Source organism: Aethalodelphis obliquidens, unplaced genomic scaffold (genome assembly GCF_003676395.1).
Source record: "Aethalodelphis obliquidens isolate GAN/ISIS:26980383/991018 unplaced genomic scaffold, ASM367639v1 scaffold98, whole genome shotgun sequence".
NCBI lineage: Eukaryota > Metazoa > Chordata > Mammalia > Artiodactyla > Delphinidae > Aethalodelphis > Aethalodelphis obliquidens.
In genome coordinates, this window is record NW_020838042.1 from 1,036,556 (window position 1) to 1,062,607 (window position 26,052).

The window sequence follows — 26,052 nt, forward strand, 5'->3', positions numbered from 1 at the left end:
TTTCAATCTTTTAAAAAATGTTATTGATTTTGGCCCTGATGGTTCCAAAACCTGGCATCAGATATGCCTCTCTGAACAGCCTTCAAACTCTGATTTCCCCTTTTTTAAAAAAAAAAATGTGTATAAGCTACAATAATCTCTTTCCCTTTTTATTTTCAGCCGTGATAAGAACCAGAAACAAATTAAAACACAAGATCACTGGATGTGACAAAAGACCCCGGCGACACCTACTTGTCAATAATAAGAAATTAAAGCATTACTCCACTGAGCACAGAGCTGACCTCATTTCCTACCACACAATTTAAATTTTCTCTCACCTTCTTTAGTTTCAAGTAGTGTGCAAGGTTATTCTAACCACCTCAGAGCTGTTCCTGCTGTCAGTGCTGGAATATCAGACTTATTGGAACTGCTTCTTTAGTTTCTTTAAAAACAAATATTAAACACTTATAAAAAGTAACAAATTTCTACTGCTCTCCCCGGGAAAATGGCAGTTGCCTAATTAAAATAAGATTTCTTCTGCCACCACTGTTATTTGGTACTGAAAATATTCCAAACAGTCGCCTTTTAAAAAAAATATCTTTCTACTACTTCCCAGGGAGGAAACTAATCGCTACGCAGCAGCGATATAAAAAGGTAACATTCTCTTGCGATTTGTGGAGGATTAGAGTTTGGCTCCATATATAATCTGGAGCCCATTGATCCACACACACAAAATCATTTCCCTTTAATCTGGGGATCAGACTCTCTTTCTAGAGAAACCTTGGCATTTGCATGGTGAATGTTGAACTTGGCTTGCATGGCTGGAATACTGGCAGGGTGGGAAGGGGAAAATATATTTAAAAGTTTCTGCTATTGTGGGTAGGGGGTGGGGGGTGTCGGTCTAAGCATCAGAAATCCTATTCTAGTCCCCATTTCTTGTTACCTGGAATTGTTAACATTTTACTCTGTTTGGCTCAAGGCAGGGCAAAGATGATTGCCTCGGTGACTGTTCCAGCTGTTACTAGTCCGCCGTAATGTTTGCTTTTCAGGGCTTAACTCCCACCCACCCTCAACTTTGGCCAAAGCAATTTCACTTCAGGGTCGTGTCCAATCCAAGATCAAACAATGAGGACTGAAACCAATTCTACGGTGATCAGGGGTCAGAAACCTTTCATATACCCATGTTGTTTCATTCGCTCCTCTGCTTCTCCAAGAGCAACCGTATCCTCCAAGGAGGGGATTTGGGACAAGGAAATAAAACAGCTAGGCAAAAAAGAAAGGGTGATGCGGGGGTGACAAGGAGAGGAGACAGGGGTAAAGAAGCAGAGAGACTAAGAGGAGCTTGTTGGCCACAAATGTTTATTTCACTTAAAAACTTTGGTTCGTCACTTAAACTGGATGAATTTTTTTCATGTTAAAGTATTTTATAATTAATAATATGTCTCCCTCAGGCAACTAAACCCCTTCAATTCAAGCTTCAAACTTAACTCCAAATTTAACGGAGATAAACAGTGTCCTGCCCTTTTCAGTGCCATGATCGGATCGGGAATGACAAACTTTGCTTAAAGACAAGCACAAACACCTGGAGAAAAGCGAGAGAAGGACACCCATTAATGACTCCACACTCAACCCCAGAGGGCAAAGAAAAAAAAACACCCTCAATCCTCTATGTCAAATCCTTGACTTCTAGGCTTTAATTGCTTTTCCTTTCTCTCCCGATCTCTGCAAGTTTTGGGGCATGGGACGAACACAGTAGAAAATGCAACGAGGGAAATGTCAGTTGGAATCCTCGGAAGAAATCAGGCAGAAAGTTGACCTTTTGGCACTTGCAGCGCAATGGAAGGTAGAACCTGGCGCGCCCCTTCCTTCTGCGAGGTCGGGCGACGATTTAGGAACAGCCTGCCTGGCTCACGTCCACAGAGACAGCCCGGAAAGGAGCCAAAAGCTCCCGCGGCCCCAATCCCCGCGTGGGGAACGCTCTGTCCCCTCCGGGTACGGCGAGACATCAGCCTTTTCTCTCCGAGCCCGCTCCAAAGCCGGGGGAAGCGTCTCCCGGCGAGCCAGGCGCTGGGGGGAAGCCCCGGGGGCGCACCTGCTGCGGCGCCGCGAGGACCCGCGGGGGAGGTGCCCCTGCGCCCGGACGCCGGGGGTCCAGCCGCCGCGCGGTTCCAAGTTTTGGCCGCCTCGGCTCGCACCCTGCTCGCGCCACAAGTGCACTGATTGCGGCGACCCGAGGGCGCCGCGTTGCACTTACCCTTTGAGCTGTTCCCTCATGGCTGCAAGGGCTCCGCGGCCGGGGGAGGGAGCGAGCGGAGGAGTGAGCTTCCCAGAGCCGCCGGGCTCCCTGAAAGTCGAGCGCCGCCGCCGCCGCCGCCGCCGCCGCCGCCGCCGCCCAGGCTCGCAGCTGAAAGCACTGCGGAGGAGCCAGCGTGGGTTAGCGGGCGGGAGGGCGGGAGGGCGGGGCGCGCGGGAGGGGGCGCTGCGGGCAGACGGGGCGGGGCTGGGCCGGGCTCCGCCCCCACCTAGCGCCCGGGGAACCCGGACTCCCCGAGACCCGGCAGTCGGGGCTTTCAACACGGAAAGGAAAGAGAAAAGAAAAGAAAGAAAGACGGAGGAGATTTAAGGTAGTGCCGGGAACCTGGAAGCCTCACACCGCCCTGCCAGCACCCCCTTAAAACCTCCAGCAAGACTACTTGTTGCCTAAATAGATGACCTAGGTGCAAATGACCTCATCGCAGATAATTAAGTGTGTGGGTCAAAAGTTTTCTTTTTAGAGAATGAAAGAAAAAAAATTCACAAGCATAATTCTTCCCTTCCCGCCGCGCCCCCCCCCCCCACCAATTGAAGATTAAATTGGTGGAGATGTAAGGACATGACATTCAGGTTCTGCTCATCCTGGGCTAAATGGGCTTTTAAGGAAGCATTTGTCTGTGTGTTTGTGATATAGCAGTGGTTCTCATCGTGTAGTCCTGGGACCAGCAGTAGCAGCATCGCCTGGGAACTTCTTAGAAATGAAAATTCCCCAGGGCCCCAGCCCAGAGAGAGCTACTGAATCAGAAACTTCAAGCACACTGAAGTTTGAGAACCAGTGGTATAGAGTCTTTAAATAAAAACCACCACCAACGGTGTGGCACCGTGTGGTCTTTTAGTATTCTTTAGAGAAACCTAAAAGGAAACCATTTCCAATGGAACGTTCCATTGGAAAAGTTACAGGGCCTGGTAGTTCAAATATTTCTAATAGTAGAGTTTGCAATATGACGACACAGATTAAGTATGCAAAATCCTTACAGGCTTGGAAATATTCTGAAGAGAAGAAAGCCTTCATTAGCACAAAAATTTTTCTCAGCCTTCACATAATATCTTCCATTAGAGTCCAAAGGGTATTTTCAGATAAACTCCCTTAGTGGTTTCATTGTCCCCTTTTGTCCATTTATTTTGTTGCCTGCTTTTTCTTTTTATCTTCTTTTAACCATTTCCTTTTCACTCTCTGTTCTGGTTGATTTGTTCTACTTCAGTTTACAGTTTAAAAAGTGTTCCCCTTTATCTTTTTAAATATCCTCTTTTTTTTTTTCCTCAACATTTCCCCCGGCCCCGGAGAATGTTCGAGCTGAAAGGACTCTAGACATCAATCTCCCTTTACCGTCTGCTACAGCGCGACAAAAGAGGCAAAAATAAAGTGCAGGAACCAAAGGGAAAGGGAGTGCCAAGTTTCTTCATTACCCTTGACAAACCAAATACAAATGTAAATGTTATCACGGAAGACACGTGCATGCAGATCTGATTGGTGTTGCTATTTTAAAGCAAATAGGGCACTTCTGGCATTCTGCCTGCTAAACTGAGCCCTTACTGCTATCTTTTAGTCATTTTGAGCCAGTGAGTTGTGGATGCGGCTGCTCTTAAGGTCTGGGGGGCAGAGGGGGGGCACGCTAGGACTGTCTTTGGGTGAGGCTGTCCCTTGGTCTTACTGGAGATTCTACATCTGCCCCTATCTTTGACTGGGGGAGAAGGGTTAGTGTTCTGTGATAAGGAAGTGGTGGCCTTTGCAGTTAATCAGTGACATAATAATCTCTGTGTCATTCAGTGACGCAATCTGTGTCATTCAGTGACATAATCTCTGTGTCAACGTATCAAGCACATCCCTTAAATATTGTTTATGTCTATTCCAATGAAAAGACACAAACCTCCCAGCATGGGCATTTGTAAATATTAGAAATCAATCAACTAAAGGTTTGTAACACCTATGTGATAGGATACATTGTCTTTCTGTTTTATTTTCTGTCTGTTTGTTTTACACTTTTAAATTACTTGCTCAAGCTTCAGGAGTTCTGATGTTTCTCTAGAATATAAATGCTCAAATCTATTTTCTCAGTGTCCAGCTAGAAAACTAGTCGGAACAATTCATTGAAAAAAATGGAAAATTAGAAATCACTATTCAATTTTTTTCTTAAATTTGACAGATGGCAATCCTCCAAAATATCTTTAAGTTCTTTTTTAGACTGGAGTTATAGGCACTTGAAGGCTTGTTCCCAAATCTTGATGTTGTTTTAGAAATTAAATACAGAAAGTATTATTAAGAAATGACATGGGCAGGACTTCCCTGGTGGGGCAGTGGTTAAGAATCCGCCTGCCAATGCAGGGGACACCGGTTCGAGCCCTGGTCCAGGAAGATTCCGCATGCCGTGGAGCAACTAAGCCCATGGGCCACAACTACTGAGCCTACGCTCTAGAGCCCATGAGCCACAGCCACCGAGCCTGCGTGCCACAACTACTGAAGCCCATGCGCCTAGAGCCTGTGTTCCACAACAAGAGAAGCCACCACAATGAAGCCCGTGCACTGCAATGAAGAGCAGCCCCCGCTTGCCGCAACTAGAGAAAGCCCGCATGTAGCAATGACGACCCAACACAGCCAAAAAAGTAAAAAAATAAATAAATTAAAAAAAACAAAAAGTAATGACATGTGCCTCACTGCGACTGCTTTGTTGTTAATATCAGTTAGATTATGAATATTGTTTTATTAGGGAAAGATATTAAGAAAAGAACATAATTTATATATCCTCATTTCATATATGAATTATAGTGATGCCATGTATGATAATACATTAATTGCCTACTTGTAGTAGCTCTCCTCTTCCTCCTCATTATTATTATTTTGATGTAAACCACAGATATGAAAGCAGCATAAAAAAACTTAAGTTGAAATCCTGCTTTTAAAACCTACCACGAGCTACTTGTCCTCAATATCATGGCTAGAATGTGGCAGTGCAAGGATTGGAACTAGGGAGTCTGGCTTCAAGGCCCGTGCTGTTAGCCACTCTGTCATGCTGCCATCCAGAGAAGTGGCTTCTTTTACTCTGGGGGAAGATCTGTATTTTTCTTGTGTGCTCGTAAGTGATCTCACTGCTGGCTGACAGCAGAGAAGAGTCAATTTGCTAGAAACAGAGGTAAGGAAGGAATGAGATGAGATGAGGTCTAGGAAGGCAACCTAGTAAATTTTTCCAAACTCCAGTTTTTGAAGCACTTAAATGTTGTAGCTACTTAGAAAAATGAGGACCTCTCTGACCTAAGGGACTGTGCTGGGGATTTTCCCATTCTTCCTTCCAGCTCTATTCTCTGCCCTTTTGCACTCTGCTCTGTGGCCCACGATGTTGGACCTCTGTGGATGGCATCAATCGGGCTCTCTTGCCCACTGGCTTCCTTTCACTTTCAGCCAATGGGAGGTAATGATGAAAGGCCTGTAGCGGGAGATGAAAGGGCAGGAGGAGAGAGATGTTGGGGTATTTATTCCCCAAGCTCCCTCCTGTTGGTCTTGAGCCTGGCAGTGGCCGAGTTTCTTTACCCCCGGCCACGAGTCTTGTGGGACAGTCATTTCCATAGCAACAGCTTGCTCCAGGTTCCTTAAACCGTTCCCTCCCCTTGCCCTTGTTATTTCTCCTACATGGCTCGGATTTCAGTAAACAGCCTTTTTCACCACACTCTCTTCAAGGACCACTTTTGAACGTACCACTTCTCCCAGGACCCAGACTAAACAGGGACCCACCCAGTCAAAGCCACCCTCTGGGGCACTTGATCAGCTGCTGAGTAGGGACCACTGATGGAAGAGAAAGTTAACTCCACCTGTTGGAGCTAAAAAGGAGATTAGGCTCACTCACTGGAGAGCTATTTCTAGAAGCCTCCTCTGTAGGCCCCAAAGGAGTTTCTGGCCCATTGGGGGTAATGGCAAATCAATAATTATGAACAGTGATAACAGCAGGAGTGAAGGTAAACAGGCATGAAACAGCTTATTCTTTCTAAGAGCTTCAGTGCTCTCCTTGATCTTTGAGAGAGAATGTCCAGACAGAGATTAGGGAGGCGGACAACTTCAGAAGGACCTGGTGTGATGATCCAGAGCTTGACCTGTATCCTGAAAGGTACGGGTGAGCTTTTTAAAGAAGGAATTTAAGTGTCAGTGTGGCTCTGTCAGATTTGCCTTTCAGAAAAATCACTTGGGCAATGGTGTGGGGCTGGATCAGTAGAGTTTGCAATAAGGATACCAGATACAGGGTGACTGCGGTGTGATGGGGATCTGAACAATGGCAGTGGGAGAGAGACTGGGGAAAAAATACAATAATGTTAAAACTACAGGAGTCTTGACTGATTGGAGGTAAGAATGAACGAGAGGGAAGACCTAGGGCAATGGTCCTCAAGCCTGGCCACCACTGGAATCACCTGGGGAGCGTTAAAAAAATTCGGACGCCTGGGTTTCACCACCCTGAGATTTCAATTTAACTGGCCTTGGGCACTGGGATTCTTAAGGCTCCCCAGGTGATTCTAAAATGCAGCCAAGGTTAAGGATTACTGTTGTAGGCTGACTCTCAAGATTGGATGAGTAATACTCACCAAGCCAGGACTTTCAGGAGGAGGGGACGGGTTTAGGCAGACGAGGGTCAGGGAGAGATGATCAATTCAGTCTTGAGCCTGCTGACTTGGAGGTGGCAGTGTGATGTGAAAGGCAGCTGGACATCTGAGTCTGCAACTCAGAGGGAAGATGTCTGGATTGGAGCTATCAATTTGAACTGTCAGTATTTGTAGGGTGTGGGTTTGGATGGGCCCATTTAGTGGACGGTGTGAAGGGTCAAGGACGGAGGCCAGGCTGCTCCTATCTTCCACAAACCCATCCTTTTCCTTTTAGGCTGCTCGCGGTTTCAATGTTAGCCTGATTTTACCAGGGTAAAATGAGGAGCAGAAAGGGAAAGGAAAAGACAGGGAATGGTCTGCAGTGAGCACTTGCCTGGGGATGGCCCTGAGGGACTTCACCACCGCCCTAGGGTCCAGCTCCCCTCTAGCTCCAAGAGTCTCTATCTGAACTGCTTTTCGTTCTGTAACTAATCTTAAGTATAACCTGCATCATTTTATAAAAATCCATTTGGAATATAGGTATTGCTTCAATTAAGCATAGCACATAGTTTATGGCAAAGTTTCAACATTTGGGTATCCAGTAAACGCATAAGGATTCCATGTTTCTCTTTGCATAGTACAAGTATTAGTCATGAACAGTGAATCAGATGTCTCACAAATGCGTACAGTGATGGCGAGTCATTGTCAGGACAGATACCATGGTGTACTAATAAAATATGTATAACAATCCCTTTAGGTCAATCTGAAAGCAGCATCTTCTGGATATAAGCATATCCAGTCAGTTCGCATTAACTAGTAAACGAAGAGGCCTCTACGTTCAGACACAGAGCACCTCACACACACACAAAAGCCTATTTTTCCATCTAAACCAGCGATTTCACCAAACAGGTTCCAGGTAAAGTCAAGCTGGGCTTCACTCTCACACAGTATTCTTCTAATAAGATTTTTCAAAACTTCACGGAGCCACCTATATCAAGGCGAACATCTGAAAAGATGTGAAGTTTAGCATCTTCACTAAAATAAAGCCACACTTCTTTAACCTCACAGGCCCGGCGGTTGCTCCGCGTTACCTATTAGCCCTGCCAGCTACAGTGCTGGACCCCGGGTATACGGAGCACACCACCTCCCGCTAAACACGGATATTGGTTACGGTGGTTCAAGCAGATCTGACTACGGCATTCGTGGTCCACCTTAACAACAGCTCAAAGCTGTAACTATTGGTCTGCCTTTCCCAAATGGTGGTGCCAAATAAGAGGAATTTCAAAACTAGGCAGAAATTCTGACACTCTGCATAATGTGCCTTCCTCTCCAGCTACAAATAAGGCTTTGTATTCCATTAGACTCACAGCAGGTGAAAACCCCAATTAGCGAATTCATTCTGGGGCCTCTTTCTACCTTCCTCCCACACACCACAGTTAAAAAAAAAAAAAAAGGAAGTCTCAGCCTTTTCTCAAATCACAAGTAAATTAACCCTTGGATCTGCCCAATCAAGCCATGTACCACATGAAGAATTTTCATAGGAAAGTGGTAGGCTGTTGAAAGATGTACCTTTCTTGACTTCATAATGGGGGTTACAGGAAATTCTATTTCTCCAGATCTTACTGTTTTCGCCAAATCCATAAATACTCTCAGAATTTCTGATCAATCTAGAAATCAGTTTTCTTTTTACCAGAATACTCACAAAGCCAATATCATCTAAAGAATGATTAATGGACAGTCTGCTACGAGAGAGAATTATTTTTAAGTTATGTTCTTATTTTGGTGTATCCGAGGAGAGAGAAAATATTAAATTTTAGTTTAAACACTATGTTTTGGCCTTAGGGAGTGCACCAACTCTACATTTCATACTTTGTAAATATTTATTTGTCAAAGGAAATTCATCATTGGACTAGGATAGAGATTTGGTTTGAACGTTCGAAAAAAAAGCAAGACAGCTTTAGTTCTTAGAGTGATTTACTTATACTTTGTCAACTGCTTCTCTGGAAATAATTCACAACCCAGTTTTATTTATGAGAATATGATTAAAAAAGAGCAGCTTTGTCTTTTTTAATTGTTTTAGTCTTGTCACTTTTCTTGAAACAAGCCGTGGTACTTGTTATCCACAAGAAAATACTGAACATACATCAAATAGTAACACAGCTTTTAGAGGTAGTCATCTGTTACTGTCACAGGTTCATTTCATTTCGAGGCTTTTTAATTAAAATGCAAAATTCTACACACATTCCTGCCTATCTTACCCCTTTCTGAAATACTCGAATTTCATAAAAAAGTTAAATGCTAATGTAACCATTTTTAATACTTATGACTTGGTTCTTGAGATTCGGAAAAAAGTAAACAAAGGAATTACCAGTCAATTAAGCGAACAAGGAAGTCCTCCTAAGTTGAAACAGATAAGGAAAATTTAATATTCAAATGCTACCGAATGGAGACACTGGGTTTTTTTTCCCCTTTGAGATGAATATCTACCAGGATCAAAAGCAGCATCTTTATCTTCAGCAAGCGGAGCTGTATATTCTGGCGGAAGCATGAACTCCAGCAAAGCAGAGCTCTAGACCAATTCTGCCCCTAGAGGCCAGTCACCTAGCCCTCAGAGACCAGTCACTTAACCCCTCTGGAGCTCCGGTGACTCTTCTGTAAAATTCGGACACTACTGCAACAGGCCAAAGTAGGGGTCAAGTGACATAATGACTATGAAAGCGATTGGAAGGCTGGGGGATGCCATGTTAATGCAAAATAGCCTGTTGTGCAGGGTTAATTCCTTAAAGGAAACCCAGTAAGTCCAGGAACAGTGTTAGGAATATGGCACAAAATAAATCAGCACTGTCACTTTAACTTTTCATTTTTAGACTGTTGTATGAGGGAAGACAAGCGGTCCAAGAGTTTCAGTCTTTTCTCTTTAACAACTTGCAAAGGGAACTTTTACTTCTTTTGTTTTCTACATTTAAGAAGGAAGCAAGTAGGTAAAATAAGATTTCTTTTTTATTTTTTTGGAAGATAAATCACTAACCACAAGCCTGAGATAGGAGTAAAATTCACACCATACTCTATTACTTTTGGGGGCTGAGGTTAAAATATCAATACGATTCACACATGTTAAAAGACGTATTCACATTCATACTGGCAGAGAGCAGAACCCTAGAGTAGTAAGAGAACAAGTGAATATTGGTTTTATGGGGGACAGTGGGAAGGAAAGATTCCCTGCACCCTGATGGAGAAGTACTCTTGGTGCAGGCACTGAACAGCCAGGATGTGGTAGGAATCCCTAAAAGGGGAAATGGAGGTTAAAAACCAATTTAACCGGGACTTCCCTGGTGGCGCCCTGGTTGGGAATCCGCCTGTCAACGCAGGGGACACGGGTTCGATCCCTGGTGCGGGAAGATCCCGCATGCCGCAGAGCAACTAAGCCCGTGCACCACAACTGCTGAGCCTGTGCTCTGGAGCCTGTGCGCCACAACTACTGAGCCCACATGCCTAGAGTCCATGCTCCGCAACAGAAGAAGCCACCACAATGAGAAGCCCGCACACCACAGCGAAGAGTAGCCCCTGCTCGCCACAACTAGAGAGAGCCTGTGCGCAGCAACGAAGACCCAACTCAGCCATAAATAAATAAATAAACAAACACTCTTACTTAAAAAAAAAAAAACCAGTTTAACCAATTAACCAAGGGCTGAATCTTATACTTCAGTTCTAGTTTATTTTTGTCAAGACATTTTTGAAAACAAAAGGGAAATATGAATACAAGGAATTTTAATTAATCCACACATTCCCAAGAAATCGTTTTTTATGTCCCATACCTAGACTAAGTTTCGCTATTAAATATTCCCCTATATTCGTTTCTTTAAATGACTGCAATTGTGGTATATTTATGGGGCATTTATATATGTCTTTGCTTGTGAAATTCTTCTCATTTTTCATTACTATTAGTAAAACCTGGGAAGTGTTTGGAGGATGGCCTTGGGAATATTTTAATATTTCAACATTGTAATCAGTTTCCTCTACCAGAGGGACTCAAATATGGCCTTGATCGGAAGGAGCTTACAATCTAGTGGAGGGGAGGAGACAGGTTCACACAGATTGTGATGAAGCACAATATCACACAGATTCTAAATACAGAAGTAGAGACACGGGAAAAAAAGCAAAAAGAGAACGGGGGTTAGTTTGACCTCTTGGGATTAGGGGACATACATTTTAATTAGCAGCTAACTAGGCCTAAGTCACCAGGTTTCCTGCATGTTTTTGTTAGTGGAAGAAGAGCTAAAGCAAGTTTCTTAAGTTGACTCTGCGAGCTAATCTCTCATATTAATAATTTACTAAGGCACAGATATATCTTTTTAATGTTAACATACTGCTGTGTTATGAAATCAGATTATGCTTTTTGGGAGTTCAAAAACGTATTGTGCCAATATAGGGTTTTGTATCTCAGGAAGACTAAGACGCAGAAAATACCAACGTCCCCGTTAGAATATGAGCTCACATTCCTGAGTTAATATCAAGCCTGTAGTGTGGAAATCTAGGTCTTCAGCTTGAATTACTCTCGTCCCCCAGAAGCTTCTTCTCATATATTGGATAGAGAAGAAAAAATTGCCATCACCTGTACTTCTGAATGTTTTTCGTTTTAAACAGAAATGAACTTAAATTTGGAGCGGGAAGAAACAAGCTTGAAAAAGAGGGTACGGATTAGAATGCGAATGTATACTACGGAGACTACGTTATACTAGTCCAGTTACGAGAAGATAAAGGCCTGGGATAAAGAAAATGGCACTGGGAATTGGTGGAAAGGTTGAATTCAAGACAGGTCATGGGATAAAATCAACACTGCTTTTCAACCAATTGGAGGTGAGGACTGGAGGAAAGGGAAGACTAGGAGTTTCGATAATGGCAGCATTAGCTGAGGATTCAGATTTGTGTTTATACTATGTATGTATTTATACCTCACATTGTTCCACAGAGGCTTCAGGGCAACTGATAAGAATGTATGAATTTCAAAAATTAATAGATAAAATTAAGGATTAAGGAAATAGAATAAAATATGAAGAAGGGAGGAAAAGTTATAACACACATTTGAAGACCACAGGGCTTGGTATACCTAGTAAATGTAGCTATGTACACCAGCCAGAATGAGAAAGACAAACAAACAAAGTGTTGGGAAGGATGTGGAGCAACTAGAACTCTCATGCTTTGCTGATAGGAATTTAAGTTGGTACAACCACACTGGAACACTGTTTGGCAGAATGTATAAAAGCTGAACATATACATTGCCTATGACCCAGAAATTTCACTGCTTGATATATTTCCAAAAGGGATGTACACATATGTTCAACAAAAGACACATTTTAGGATGTTTATAACATCATTTTTTGTATCAAATATCTATCAACAGTGGATTGTAACATCTAGCACATTTACACAATGAGTTATTACACAGCAATGAGAATGAACAACTTCATGCAACGGGGATGAATCCAAGTCTTCAAAAGTCAGACGTAAGAGAGTACATGCTGTACGATTCCATTTATATAATGTACAGAACCAGGCCAGATGAATTTACGGTGTTCAAAGTCAAGATAGTGGTTACCCTTGGAGGCTGGGTAATAATTAGAAGCGGGCACAAGGGAGCTTCGCTGTAATACTCTATTTCTTGATCTGGATACTGGTTACATGGGTGTGTTCAGACTGTGAAAATTCTGTGTATATTTAAGACTAAGCCTTTTTTGATATATCAATATATTTCAATAAAAATTTTAAAGGGAATATAATTTCGCTGTGGGCTTCCTGGATGCCAAAGTGAAAGGAAAAATATAAAAGGAAATATGATCGATTTTATTATTTGGATTATGGATAAGGGGAAAAGAACACAATTCTTTAAGTGAAGTAAAGTAAAATCTAAATTCTGTTCTTAGATCTAAATAAAATCATTGCCTGGATTTTCAGATGGGAGACACTGCATGATGTCAGTCTTCAATAAAGTCACTTTCAGTAGTTGTCTTTACAGTGCCTCTCAACGTAAGTTAAGGGTATGATGTAATCTTATGGGGATCAAGGCAAAGTGGTCCAAGAATGTAGCTTTCTGATGGCCAGGCCTGAGGTATGGATAAAACACGGTACAGCATTTTCCCAAACTACAGGTCATGAACCGTTAATAGGTCTTCAAATCTATATAGTGGATCACCACTAATGTTCTTTGTAATGAAATAGAAAAGAATGGGAAATATGAGGATGAATTAGGTGGCAAGGACAAGCCGTGTTTTGTGAAACTCTTCTTTCCATTGCATAAACATACATGGAGAAATATTTATAGATAGAGATATGTGTGTGTTTGCACTGGCATGCTATATAAGTTTTACTGTGGACTGGTCAAAAAAGATGAAAGCTAGAAACCTCTACTGCATAGAGAAACGGATAGACTGTATGCTTATGGGACAATTATGCAAAAATAGAATTTCTCTAGCCTAAGATCTGGAAGTAAGCTAGGGGCAGACAGTTTGCAGTTTTCTTCCCCAGTAAGGGCTGGAGCAGTACAAGAGATTGAAGGGGAATGAAAAGATTCAGGAGAGGGAACAAGCTAGGGAGGCATCCATCAAGTGTGAAGTTCAAGCCACACGAGGTGCTGCAGGGGCTGAGAGTACGTTTCAAGTTTTAGGGAGTGTCTTCTCTGCCAGCTGTTCGTTTGCATGGCTGTGTGAAAGTACGCTCAGAATCACTCAGCCCTTTCTTTTTGTTCCGAATGGCAAGGTGATATTGTCACACTGCAGAAGGAAAAACACCGCTGCTAAAAGTATTGCCAAGGGAAGTAACAGGTAGCTCACGCTACTGTACACAACTGTATGTTGCCTGTCTGAGCAACACACTTCAAAACATAAACTGAGAAATAATCCTTCTGCTCTCGTGTTGCAATGGGACCTCATCTGAAGCCCTTGCTAGCATGCCCCGGTCGAGGCCAACAAACTGGCAAGTGTGTGCCTGATAGAAGAGTGACATTTTAGGGCTGAATGGTCTCCATTCTATTTAATACCTATAAATTTATCCTATTACGTGCTTGGGGGAAACTATCTGAATAAGTGTTTTTGAAGACTGGCAATGATTATGCTTACACAAAAAGACCAAAAAAAAGAGAGATTCTTATATGACTGTAGGAACACTTTTTTTTTTCTTTTTGGATTGTTTCGAGGTTACACTGGTTTATAACATTATAGAAGTTTCATGTGTACTACATTATATTGCTACTTCTGTATACAGTCTATGGCTATGGGGATACGATGTGTATTAAGAGTAAAAATAATAACAGCTTTGAGAATAAAATTCTTTTCAAAAGAGTGGCCAGCTAAGAGAGTAACCAGAAGAAAGTCATAACCTTTCTTCAGTATTAAATCACAGCAGTATTCACTAAGTTCCCAGCAGTAAGTGGTTAATAGATGGTATTTCTCATCTGTATTTTGTATATTTTAAAATCACTAGACTATGGATACTGTATCTCCACCATTGGCTGAGAAGCTACAAACCAATTGCCTAACTCAGCAATGATTACTCACAAAGCAAGAATTATCATAGCACATCTTGTTTTACATGCATCTAAATTCAGAGTCCTCTCAGTCTACAAAACACGCTGATAACTTTTCTCCAGTACCTTGTGATATACTGCAAAATGGACACAAATTCTGGCCCTCTCCCTGGTATCCAGCTCTTGCAGCGTATTTCCTCCCATCAGAAGGTGGAGTCTTTCTCCACACGTTGTATCTGGAATGACTCTATGACATGACTTGCTTTGGCCGATAGACAATATCAAATGTGACACGAGCACAAACTTGACAAGTCTCCATGTAAAATAGCCTGGGCTAGCCTGTCGGATGATGAGACACACAGACCTAGTTGCATCTGTTCCTAAATGACCTGCCAACCATAAGACGTGTGAATCACGTCATAATAGCTCATCCAGCCACCAGCTGACCACAGATGCATAAGCAGGCCCAGCAAAGAATACAACAGCCCCCCTCATGCACATTTTGGCTTTCCATGATTTTCAGTCACCGGTGGCCAGCTGTGGTCTGAAGACGTTACATGGAAAATTCCAGAAATGAACAATTAAGGTTTAAATTGCACGCCATTCTAAGTAGTGTGCTGAAGTCTTAGGCCATCAGTCTCACCCAGGATGATCCCTTTGTCCAGCATATGCTGCCCAGTAGTGAATTAATGGCCCCAAAGCATAGGAGTAGTGATGCTGGCAATTCAGATGTGCCGAAGAGAAGCCGTAGATGTTTCCTTTAAGTGAAAAAGGGAAACTTCTTGACTTAATAAGGAAAGAAAAAAAATCATATGACGAGGTTGCTAAGATCTACAGTAAGAACAAATCTTCAATCTGTGAAACTGTGAAGAAGGAAAAAGAAATTCCTGCTACTTTTGCTGTTGCACCTCAAACTGCCAAAGTTAGGGCCACAGTGCATGATAAGAGCTTAGTTAAGATGGAAAAGGCATTAAATTCGTACAATGATATTCTGAGAGAAAGACCACACTCATAACTTTTATTACAGTATATTGTTATAATTGTTCTACTTTATTACTATTGTTGTTAATCCCTTACTGTGCCTAATTTATAAATTAAACCTTTTCATAGGTATGTATAGGAAAAAACATAGCATATGTAGGGTTCGGTACTGTCTGTGATCTCAGGCATCCACTGGAGGTCTCAGAACGTATCTGCCATGGATCAAAGGGGACCACTGTAGTAGCTGGTCCAGAGGACCAAAATGGGCCAGTCTATCCATCAAATAGTGAGCTAAATAAAGAGCTGCTGTGTTAAGGGATCTACAAAGTATGGCTCATGGATCGATCTGGCCTGTGGCCTGTTTTCATATAGCTTCCCACCTAAGTATGATTTTTACATTTTTAAAGAGTTGTAAAAAACATAATATGCAACGGTGTCCATATGTAGCCCACAAAGCCTGAAATATTTACTACTTGGTCCTTTATAGAAATGTTTGCTGACCCCTGTGGTAAGCCATTAAGTTTTGGGGTAGTTTGTTATACAGCAAAAGATAGCTGATACACATCTACTCCCAAGAAAGAATGTTAGACACTGAGACTTTGTCGCAGAACTCAGCTGATATCTGCTCAATTTATCCTTGGTACTTGCCGTCTAGGTGCTTGTTAACTAAGGTAACACTTGAAGTTCTTTTTGTATTGTGCTTCTCAAAATTAAGATTTCTAAGGCTAGGTAGTAGAACAAGTATACAGTTTTTAGCAGCTTTATTCATAATATCCCCCAAACTGGAAACAACCCAAATGTCTACCAGCAGCTGAACAGATCAACAAAATGTGGTATATATCCATACAATAGAAAGTACTACACAACTAAAAAGAAACGAACTACTGATTTTCAAACTACTGATATTCGAAGTCATTATGCTGAGTGTAAGAAACCAGCCACACAAAAATACCGTACGATTCCACTTATATAAAATACTCAAAAATGCAGACTAATCTAAAGTGACAGAAAGCAGACCAGTGGTTGCCTGGGGTCAGGGGGGGAAGGGAAGAATGGCCTGCGAAGGAGCACAAGGAGGCTTGTGGAGGGCTGAGAATATTTTGTACTCTGATTGTAGTAGTGGTTTCACGGGTGTATATCTGTCGAAAATCAGTAAATTGTACACTTTAAATGGATGCAGGTTATTCTGTGTAAATTATCTTTTAATAAAGTTGATTTTTAAAGTTTTTTTAAAAAAAAGCATTTGCCCTAAAATCAAATTTAACATTCACAAATGTATACAGTTGGACAAAAAATGAGGTGCATTACACCGGATGTTTATATAAATATAGGACAGATTCAGGTCATGCTGTTAGCCCCTTCTGATTAATTCTGAAAATATCAAAACATTAGATTCAGAAGTGACCTTAAAGCTTAATGAATTACATCCTCTCATCCAATACGGAAATTGCCTTTAGGGGTGAGACAGTCATTTCAGCCCTGAGTATCTACTGTTTAAGGAGTTTACTGCTTTTTAGGGCAGTAGATTCTGTGTTTTGGTAGCTCAGTTACAAAATTTTCTTTAATATTGACTAAAAATTTGCTTTCTTGTAACTTCTGCATATGTACTTGAATCTGTTCTTAGGGCAAAACAGGAAAAAATAAAGTGAGGAAAAATACAAACAAACGAACAAAACCAAACAACAAAACACCAACCAAAATGCAATAAAACACATTTCCTCTAACCTTCTACATATTTGAGGCCACCTACCGCATTCCCCTTAATACCACTTCTCTCTAAGCTAAATCTAAATACCTGTATTTACTTCTATTTTCTTAAGCCTTATATAATACAGCCTATAGACCCTTGGCTATTCTGGTGACACTTTAAGAAACAAGATCCATTTACAATGTGATATCCAGAACTGAGTAAGTGGTATGCTTAGACCCTTTTTTGCCCTATTAATACCATCTACAACTGTTGTAGCATTTTAGTTTTGTACATGCCATCAAACTTTTTGTCATACTGAATTTGTGGATTACTGAAAACCCAAGGGTTTTTAAACACAATCTGATATTAATTAAGCTCTCTTTCCTCCTGCATTTTTAAATTGATTACTGAGCCTGAATGTGAGATTTATGTCTTATTTAAACACGCTTTCATATTTCATCTTGTAATAAGAAATTATCTGATTTCAATCTATTAGAATTTTGATATATTTATCATATAAAGTATTAACAACTTTTGTCAATTTCAAATTTATTAATCAATATAGCTATTATCTACAATCATTCCATCAGTAACTGAGTACCTATTGTGGATTCAGTTATATTAGGTAGTAAAGAGACCACAATGGATCAAAATGGTCCTTATCATCTTGGCATTCATAGACTAGAGCAGGAAACGTATGTATAAACAAACAATCCCAATTTAGTTAGATGAGTGCTGGTGAAAAGCTGTGCTCACTGAATACAGCCAAAGGAGGGTTCACAGAGGTAGTGATGCATGGGTAAAATTGACTAACTGAGGTCTTCAGGTAGAGGGCTGAGATTGTGGAAGAAAAGTTGATGGAAGAAGAAAGAGCCATGTATAAAGGCATGGCTATCTAAAATACAGGTCCAAGGATAGAGATTCTATTGCATGTTAACCCTGATCTACCAATTGATATTCTTTGGATGTCTTTATCAGCTGCAAATTCACCCTATTACCCAACCCACTGTTCTTTATTTTGTTCCCAAGATCCTCAAAAGAGAACTTGAAAAATGTGGTGCAAAATCATAATATACACTGTCTATAGTAGTCCTCTCATCTAACCATTGAGTAGCCATAATAAAAATGGAAATGAAGTGAATGTGGCATGACGCGTTTTGAGGATATCATGCTGACTCCCGGGAGCATATTCTTCTAAGTACCCATTATTCATCACTTCAATGTCATTTTCTAGGATTTTATTGCTTGTCAACATCAAGCTGAATGGTTTGCAATTTTAAAAATTCATCTTCTTTTAATGCAAATCAAAACTACAATCAGGGGTTTCGCTGGTGGTGCAGTGGTTGAGAATCTGCCTGCCAATGCAGGGGACACGGGTTCGAACCCTGGTCCGGGAAGATCCCACATGCTGCGGAGCAACTAAGCCTGTGCGCCACAACTACTGAGCCTGTGCGTCTGGAGCCTGTGCTCCGCAACAAGAGAGGCTGTGACACTGAGAGGCCCGCGCATCGCGATGAAGAGTGGCCCCCGCTCGCCGCAACTAGAGAAAGCCCTCGCACAGAAATGAAGACCCAACACAGCCAAAAATAAATAAATAAATAAATAAATTTATAAACAACAACAACAACAACAAAACAAAACTACAAACAGGTACCACTGCACACTGGTCAGAATGGCCATCGTGAAAAAGTGTGCAAATAACAAATGCTGGAGAGGGTGTGGAGAAAAGGGAACCTTTCTACACTGTTGGTGGGGATGTAAATTGGTGCAGCCACTATGGAAAACACTATGGCGGTTCCTCAAAAAGCTAAAAATAGAGCTACCATATGATCCAGCAATCTTACTCCTGGGCATATATCTGGACAAAACTATAATTCGAAAACATACATGCACCCCTATGTTCACAGCAGCACTATTTATAATAGCCAAGACATGAAAACAACCTAAATGTCCACTGACAGATGAATGGATAAAGAAGATGTGATATATATAAAATGGAATACTACTCAGCTATAAAAAAGAATGAAATAATGCCATTTGCAGCAACATGGCTGGACCTAGAGACTATTATACTAAATGAAATGAGAAGGAGAAAGACAAATACCATATGATATCACTTATATGTGGAATCTAAAATATGATACAAATGAACTTATCCATGAAACAGAAACAGACCCACAGACATAGCACACAGACTTGTGGTTGCCGAGGGGAAGGGGGAGGTGGGGGAGTGATGGATTGGGAGTTTGGGATTAGCAGAGGTAACCTATTATACATATGATGGATAAAAAACAAGGTCCTGCTGTATGGTACAGGGAACTATATTCAATGTCCTGTAATAAACCATAATGGAAAAGAATATGAAAAGTTATATATATGTATAACTGAATCACTTTGTTGTACAGCATAAACTAACACAACATTGTAAATCAACTATACTTCAGTAAAATAAATTTTTAAAAAAAGGAAAAAAATCATCTTCTCTTTACTTTTTAAATGTCAAAATAATGCTTTCTGATCTACTTATATGACAGCACCAATCCTCTTCCCATGTTTTCTCCAAGACTACCACCAGTAGCTCTTTCCATGGGAGGAGGAGTAAGGTTTTAATTGGTATTAGGTAAAAAGAACACATTCCTGTTGAGTAGAACGAGGGGCTATGTTCCCAAATAGAGGTTCGACATTAGAATCACATGACAGCACTTGCAGCAAATCAGATGTGGCCTCTGAATTGATTTTATTTAGTTTACAATGAAACCACCATGAGTTGAGACTGCCTCTGAGATAGTCTAGAAAAGAATCCTGTTCCCATTAAACTTGAATAAATTTTGGTTGGATTTATGTCATTTTATTTTTTTATTAGTTATCTATTTTATACATATTAGTGATTGTATGTATGTCAATCCCAATCTCCCAATTCATCTGGATTTATGTCATTTTAAAAGCCAGGATAGTTTCCTAAAAACAAGTGATTTAAATGTTTCAGACTGTATTTAGTTGTTCTTTATTCATCTGTGGCCCTCTAATGGATTTATGTCCTTCAGTAAAGAAGTGATTCTCTACTTCTGACTAATGAGTCATGGCAATGGCACTTGAAGGGTTAAGTAGGTTAGCTGAGATTTGTTTCATTGTTTTTTGGTGATTGCTTTTTCTCTGGTGAGTAAACAAGGTAATATACCTAGCGTCTTTTAGTTATAGAGCAAAATAATATTTACTTTTCTGAAATTGTACCCTAAATCTATGCAAATCTCCAATTTGCATCACCCACAAGCCTCCCTATATTTTGGCAGATTTTAACTAGAGCTAAACAGTTGGCATATATTTATATTCATATTGTAAATATATTTACAATTATAATTAAATGTAAAGACATGTATGCAAAACATAGACTTGGCTCAATGCTCTCTTGATAGCTGAAATGTGATCGTAGAACTTGACAGTAGATCATTCACTGAGGGGAAAAGTGGTTGATCCTCCCCTTGTCTCTACTCTTTGATGACATTGGTTATATTTCAAGATTCTGAATGCCGTAAGTGAACATTTTACTGAAGAAGCATCTTTACCCATGGCAAAAATAAATGTGCCACCTAAAACTAACAGTCGTTCATGAGTTTCAATGAAGAGAAAATGCAAATGGTTAAAATAAATTCCATTATTTATCAGCAGTAAATCCAATATTTTTTGGTAAAACAGATTTCACAGAAGCTCTACTTACGTTAGCTTTTCCTAAACCTTGCTACAAAGTGTCAGTTCTTTCTAACATATAATCAAGGGAATTTTGCGTTGGGAAGAAAACTTCTCATCTTTGTAAAGGACAGTTAGAGGAGAGGTAGGGAAAAAGAAGACCATGCATGAGGATTAAGTGTAAGGGTATGAACTGAACGCATTTCAACCATTATTTTAAAAAGACTGATGTGAAAAAAAGGTCGTGTTTTGAATCAAGTGGAGTCTGATTTCCAATTTTAGAATATTTCCAAATTTAGTAATAACACGAATTATTCTGAAAATGAAGACAGAAATACAAAATAGCCATAAATAATTCTGAATAAAATTCATCCACTGGTTTTCCTTTTTAAATTTCATAACTTTCTATATGAATCTATCAACTTGTGTTTCTCAACTCTTCTAACTAAAAGAAACTTCAACAAACTTTAATAATAATGAATTTAATCAAACTTTAGGTGAAATTTCTTAGTGAAAGAGCCAACAGAGTTTGATTAGGTTGTGGCTAAATTTCACTTTTTACAGAAAAATGAACAAAAGTACAACAGCTGAAATCCAACAACAAAAAAAACCTTCAGAGGAATGAAAATGGTTATGTTTTCACAGATGGGGTTTATATTTATATGTATCTTTTCAACCTGGCAAATTTAAATCTAAGATACAAATTCAGACATAGTTTCCGAATGGTGAGGAAAGCCTAAAATATTGCCAACCCTACTGAATTAAATTATGGTTTTGAAAAATTACACTTTAAGGCCAGAGGTTTCTTTCTTTTCTGAGGTTAGCTCTCTGAGGCAAGCGCCACTAACTTGTTAAAATAGTAATTAACAAAGTTTTGTATTGTCATAAAAACTCCCACTTAATTTGGTCCTCATAACTGCTCTGGCCTGGTCTACTTTTCATCTTAGTCACTATTTATTCTCTGATTTGAGAGTCACGTTAAGTGCCACAAATGTTTTGTTGAGAATGATAAAACATGTAGGCTAGTTTTTGTGAAGAGCTTACCTTTAGAGAGAAAAAAGAAAATGAAAATATCAAGCAGATAAAGAAAATATTGGTTTTGACCTCATCTAGGAAGTATTGTCAGCAGACTCGTAACACCTTCCTCCCCAACGTGATGGCTAGCCACGAGGTGAACATGCTCACGACATGCGTGGTGGCATTTCAACTGGGGAAATAGCTGATATATGGAGGCATGACGAGCAATACTTCTGGCTCCTACCCGGATATTTTACTGATACTTCCCAGTAAGGATCTGCATTTGCAGGAAGAATAGAGAGGAGAAAGAAAGTCATGAAGACAAAGAATTCTTGGTGATAGGATCCCGAGAAAGAGAAAGAAAGAACCAACTAAAGAGGCTCTGTGGAGCTCAGGAGTCCGGAATCTCAGCCTAGAAATTGAGTATATGTTGAGCCATAGAGAGCTCAACTCTCAGTTTGGTTATCATTCCTTTCCTATCACTGCCATGGTGAAGTGTCAGAAAGGAAATGGAAACTCCTTCCTCAAGAAGTACAATAAAGAACTGTTTCTTATGATTACGTTCTGTTCTTCCCATTCCAATTCCCCTTAAAGATAATACTAGCGACACACACACACACACACACACACACACACACACACCCCTCTTTTTTTTATCACTCTCCTCCTGTCCCTCTTACACCTTGCTTTGGAACTGGCTGGTGCTTTGCATTTCCAGTCATTTATCACACATTGTGTAGACCCAAGGTTTTAGATATTAAATCATTCAGACTGTCAATCTACGTAGGAAGCACCCTCAATGTCTTTAAAATGCTATTCTGGAGCATTTAAAGAGAGCCATCTGCAATAAGAACGATCATTAGATGATGATCCACAGTACTGGGTCACAGATGGAGAAAGTAATAGTATTTGAGAGCCATTTTCATGTTAATGTTATAGATTACATATTAAAGAAATGTGCCAGTAATGAAGCAAAAAACAAAGAGGGCCATTGGAGAAGAACAGTTATGCTATTGAAAGCAATGATATAATAAGCAGAATGGCCCCAAGCCATCTGCTTTTAAAGCTCACCATATTTAGGCTGTTAGGACCATTCCATTGTCCATGGAGGTGCTATTCTGAGATAACAAGGAGGTGGGAAAAGCTAATATAAATTGAACTACTGTCAATAATTTTAAAAAACTGTATTATAACTTGTTTTTTTTCCCCTACAAGCAAATCTAATGCTCTCAGAGCATACCAGTGGGATAATATAAACTATTTTGCTCTGTTTAGGGCATTAAAGAAGAGTTAGGCCAACTTGAGATATTTACCATTTGTGTAAAAAGAAGCAAAATTCTTAAATACATAGATACTTGTGAGTGAAGAGACAAAAATTTCAGCTGGTTCTTTCAACCTTAGAATTGTATCTCTAAGGGATATACAGGGAGATACACACACACACAAACATACATAATAGATATATAAGCACAAAATAATTTAACAAATGGAGAAAATATTGGAAAATACCTCAATTGCTACCTTTCTAATTAATGATCACATATGCACTACAGAATATATGACTAGTTAAAAGGAGTTAACTTTTCACATTTGGGATTTTTTTGTTTGTTTCTTAGTGTTAATTTATGCACATCACGACTCTGGAGAGACTAGAAAAGAAGCATAAACTATGGTGCTTACAGTCTTAAACTGAGGCTTTTAGATATTGATTTTCATTAATGCTCTCCTCTAAAATGGTTTCAGTCTTTTGTGCTTCCCAAATTAAAACTTTATCCTTAGGTTTTGCAATTTGGATCTTGTAAGGAGATAAAGAAGGAAGAAAAAAAGTTTATGATTCAGGGGCGTAATAAACTCCAGCTGGCGTATCCTGAGCCTAGTTATGTCAAAATAAATAAATGATCAAAAATAATCTTAGTAAAAAACAAAATCATATTGCGACTTTGGAAAATAAATTCAGGTAAAACAAATGAAATGAAAATAGGAAGGATATTAAAATTCAGAAGCTGATTGATTATGTATTAGCCAGATCAAAGCCTCTGGGTGATAATGAGCCACTGAACAGGGATCACCACCTGTCCTGTTCAACTAGCAGCTGGACCCACCAAGAATAGCTGGACAAGAACACTTATATAAAATTAGCCTTTAGAAGCATAAGCTAAGTTTTTTAACCTGCTTCTCAGTTCTGCATCTTTATCACTCATGCCAGAAATAAAAAGCTTTATATATTTTGATGCTGTTTTGCCTTAGGGAAAACACAGCTTTGAACACCACTCTTCCCCACCAGCTTGCTACCAAGTAACAGAGGTTGTCTTCTATGCCTGAGAAGCCAGGATGTAGATGCACTTGGGCTTTCCTGTCACTGCCTCATCTTGTGCTCTTATATTTAAGCCTCACAAATTCTTTCAAAAGGCAGTAGAAGCATAAATTCTAAACAAAAACCAAATTATTAAAAGTCATTTATCCCTATACTCCTACTCATATATCATCATTTCATTGGAACCTATTTAAAATGACAATAGATATGCACACCTGCAAAGTTTATCAAATGATTTTGATTCAAGATGGTATGTTGAAAAATGAGGCACATGACAATATTTATTTGGTGCTCTAAACTGTTTTAAAGTCAGAAATCTGCTTTGAGAGGTATGATGGAACAAGTGAATGGGTAAGTCAAAAATAATCCACTGCCTTACTGTGCAAAGTGTGGTTCATAGACCACCAGCAGCGGTGGTGGCGGCGGCACCAAAGAGCTTATTAGAAACACAGAATCTCAGATCTCACTCTAGACTTACGGAGTCAGAATCTGGATTTTTAACAAGATTCTCAGACGACTCTTATGCACATTAATATCTGAGAATCAATGTTTCTCTGTGTTCAATCAGGACCTCTCTCGCTTTGTTCAATTTGTACTGGAATGCTTTTATTTGAACAATACATTTTAGCACAAACCAATGCCTAGGAAGTCTGTGTATTAAAACAACTAATACTTACGGGATGCCTACCATGTATAAGCGTAGCCCATACAGATTGCACATAAAGAGGAAGTTCAGCATAAGACTATTATACAGGACGTTTCCTGATATTAGGACATCTGTACATCTGTATAACGGAATATCTTTTTTTTTCCATTAGACTCTAATCTGAAAGTTTATGTGTCTGAGATAACTGAGAATAGAATTTTTCTACTCCCACAATGCAAGGTAAGAGGTAGAAGAACGGAAGAGGGAACGAGGCGGGAAAGGTGGGGGGGGGGAGGGGGAGGGGGTGTGTGTGTGTGTGAGAGAGAGAGAGAGAGAGAGAGAGGAAGTGAGAGAAACACAGGAGAGAGAAAACATTCCAGGTGGCAAGTAACTGGCAGCAGGCACTCTGTATAACATCTTGGACATAGCATGCCTTAGCAAGTTGATGAGGAGTCCTTATTTCAAATCTGCACTTGGTGCAACTGCAGAGAGATCAAGAATTCTCGTCAATGAGCATTAAAAGTTCTGATAGAAGAAAGCAACGTATGTGGCTCAAGACTGGAATAAAGCTCAATGAAGAGGATCAATATAAACTGGATGTTGGGAGAAAAGTGTAATCTATAGCAGGATTGGGATAAAATCTTTTCCTGAATCTTCTAGTTCCTGAAAAGGAGGAATTGAAAGCTAAGATCAGAATACCTTGGTGTGCATTTACTCATATGCACATTTATTTATTTGTTTATTTAAATTTTTTAGTTATATGTTTTTATACCTAATCAGGTTTCTATTAAGTATATAGCCAATGGTAAACAATTCTCGTTTACATAGCATGAGTTCAGTCATTCTCAATGAATCTTTTCTGATGCGTGAAAGCCTTCAGTTAAAGTCTCCTTCAGGGCTTCCTCGGTGGCGCAGTGGTTAAGAATCCTCCTGCCAATGCAGGGGACATGGGTTCAAGCCCTGGTCCGGGAAGATCCCACATGTCGCGGAGCAACTAAGCCCGTGCGCCACAACTACTGAGCCTGCGCTCTACAGCCCGTGAGCCACAACTACTGAGCCAGTGTGCTGCAACTATTGACGCCCACATGTCTAGAGCCCAGGCTCCGCAACAAGAGAAGCCACCGCAATGAGAAGCCTGCACACCGCAACGGAGAGTAGCCCCCATTCGCCACAACTAGAGAAAGCCGCGCACAGCAACGAAGACCCAACACAGCAAAAAATAAATAAAATAAAATAAATAAATTTATAAAAAAAATAAAGCCTCCTTCAAATATTCCAATCAAAGACAGTGAGTGGTTAAGAATTCTTCCCCATAGACAAATGTCTGAACCAGGCAGTCTTGATCTTCA

General features: G+C 40.3%; 1 protein-coding gene across 9 annotated transcripts in view; it reads right to left on the minus strand.

The window, feature by feature from the left end:
- DMD (dystrophin) overlaps positions 1–26,052 on the minus strand; it is a 2,234,319-nt gene that overhangs the window by 150,931 nt on the left and 2,057,336 nt on the right. For 5 of the 9 annotated variants that reach the window (XM_027096089.1, XM_027096091.1, XM_027096088.1 and 2 more), the window contains exon 1: positions 2,234–2,388. The exons of the other annotated variants lie outside the window; for them this stretch is intronic. In XM_027096089.1, coding sequence (XP_026951890.1) covers positions 2,234–2,253 — 20 coding nt within the window. In that variant the 5' untranslated portion in view covers positions 2,254–2,388. Of the gene's footprint in view, positions 1–2,233; positions 2,389–26,052 lie in introns of those variants that run through there. 9 annotated transcript variants of the gene reach the window in all.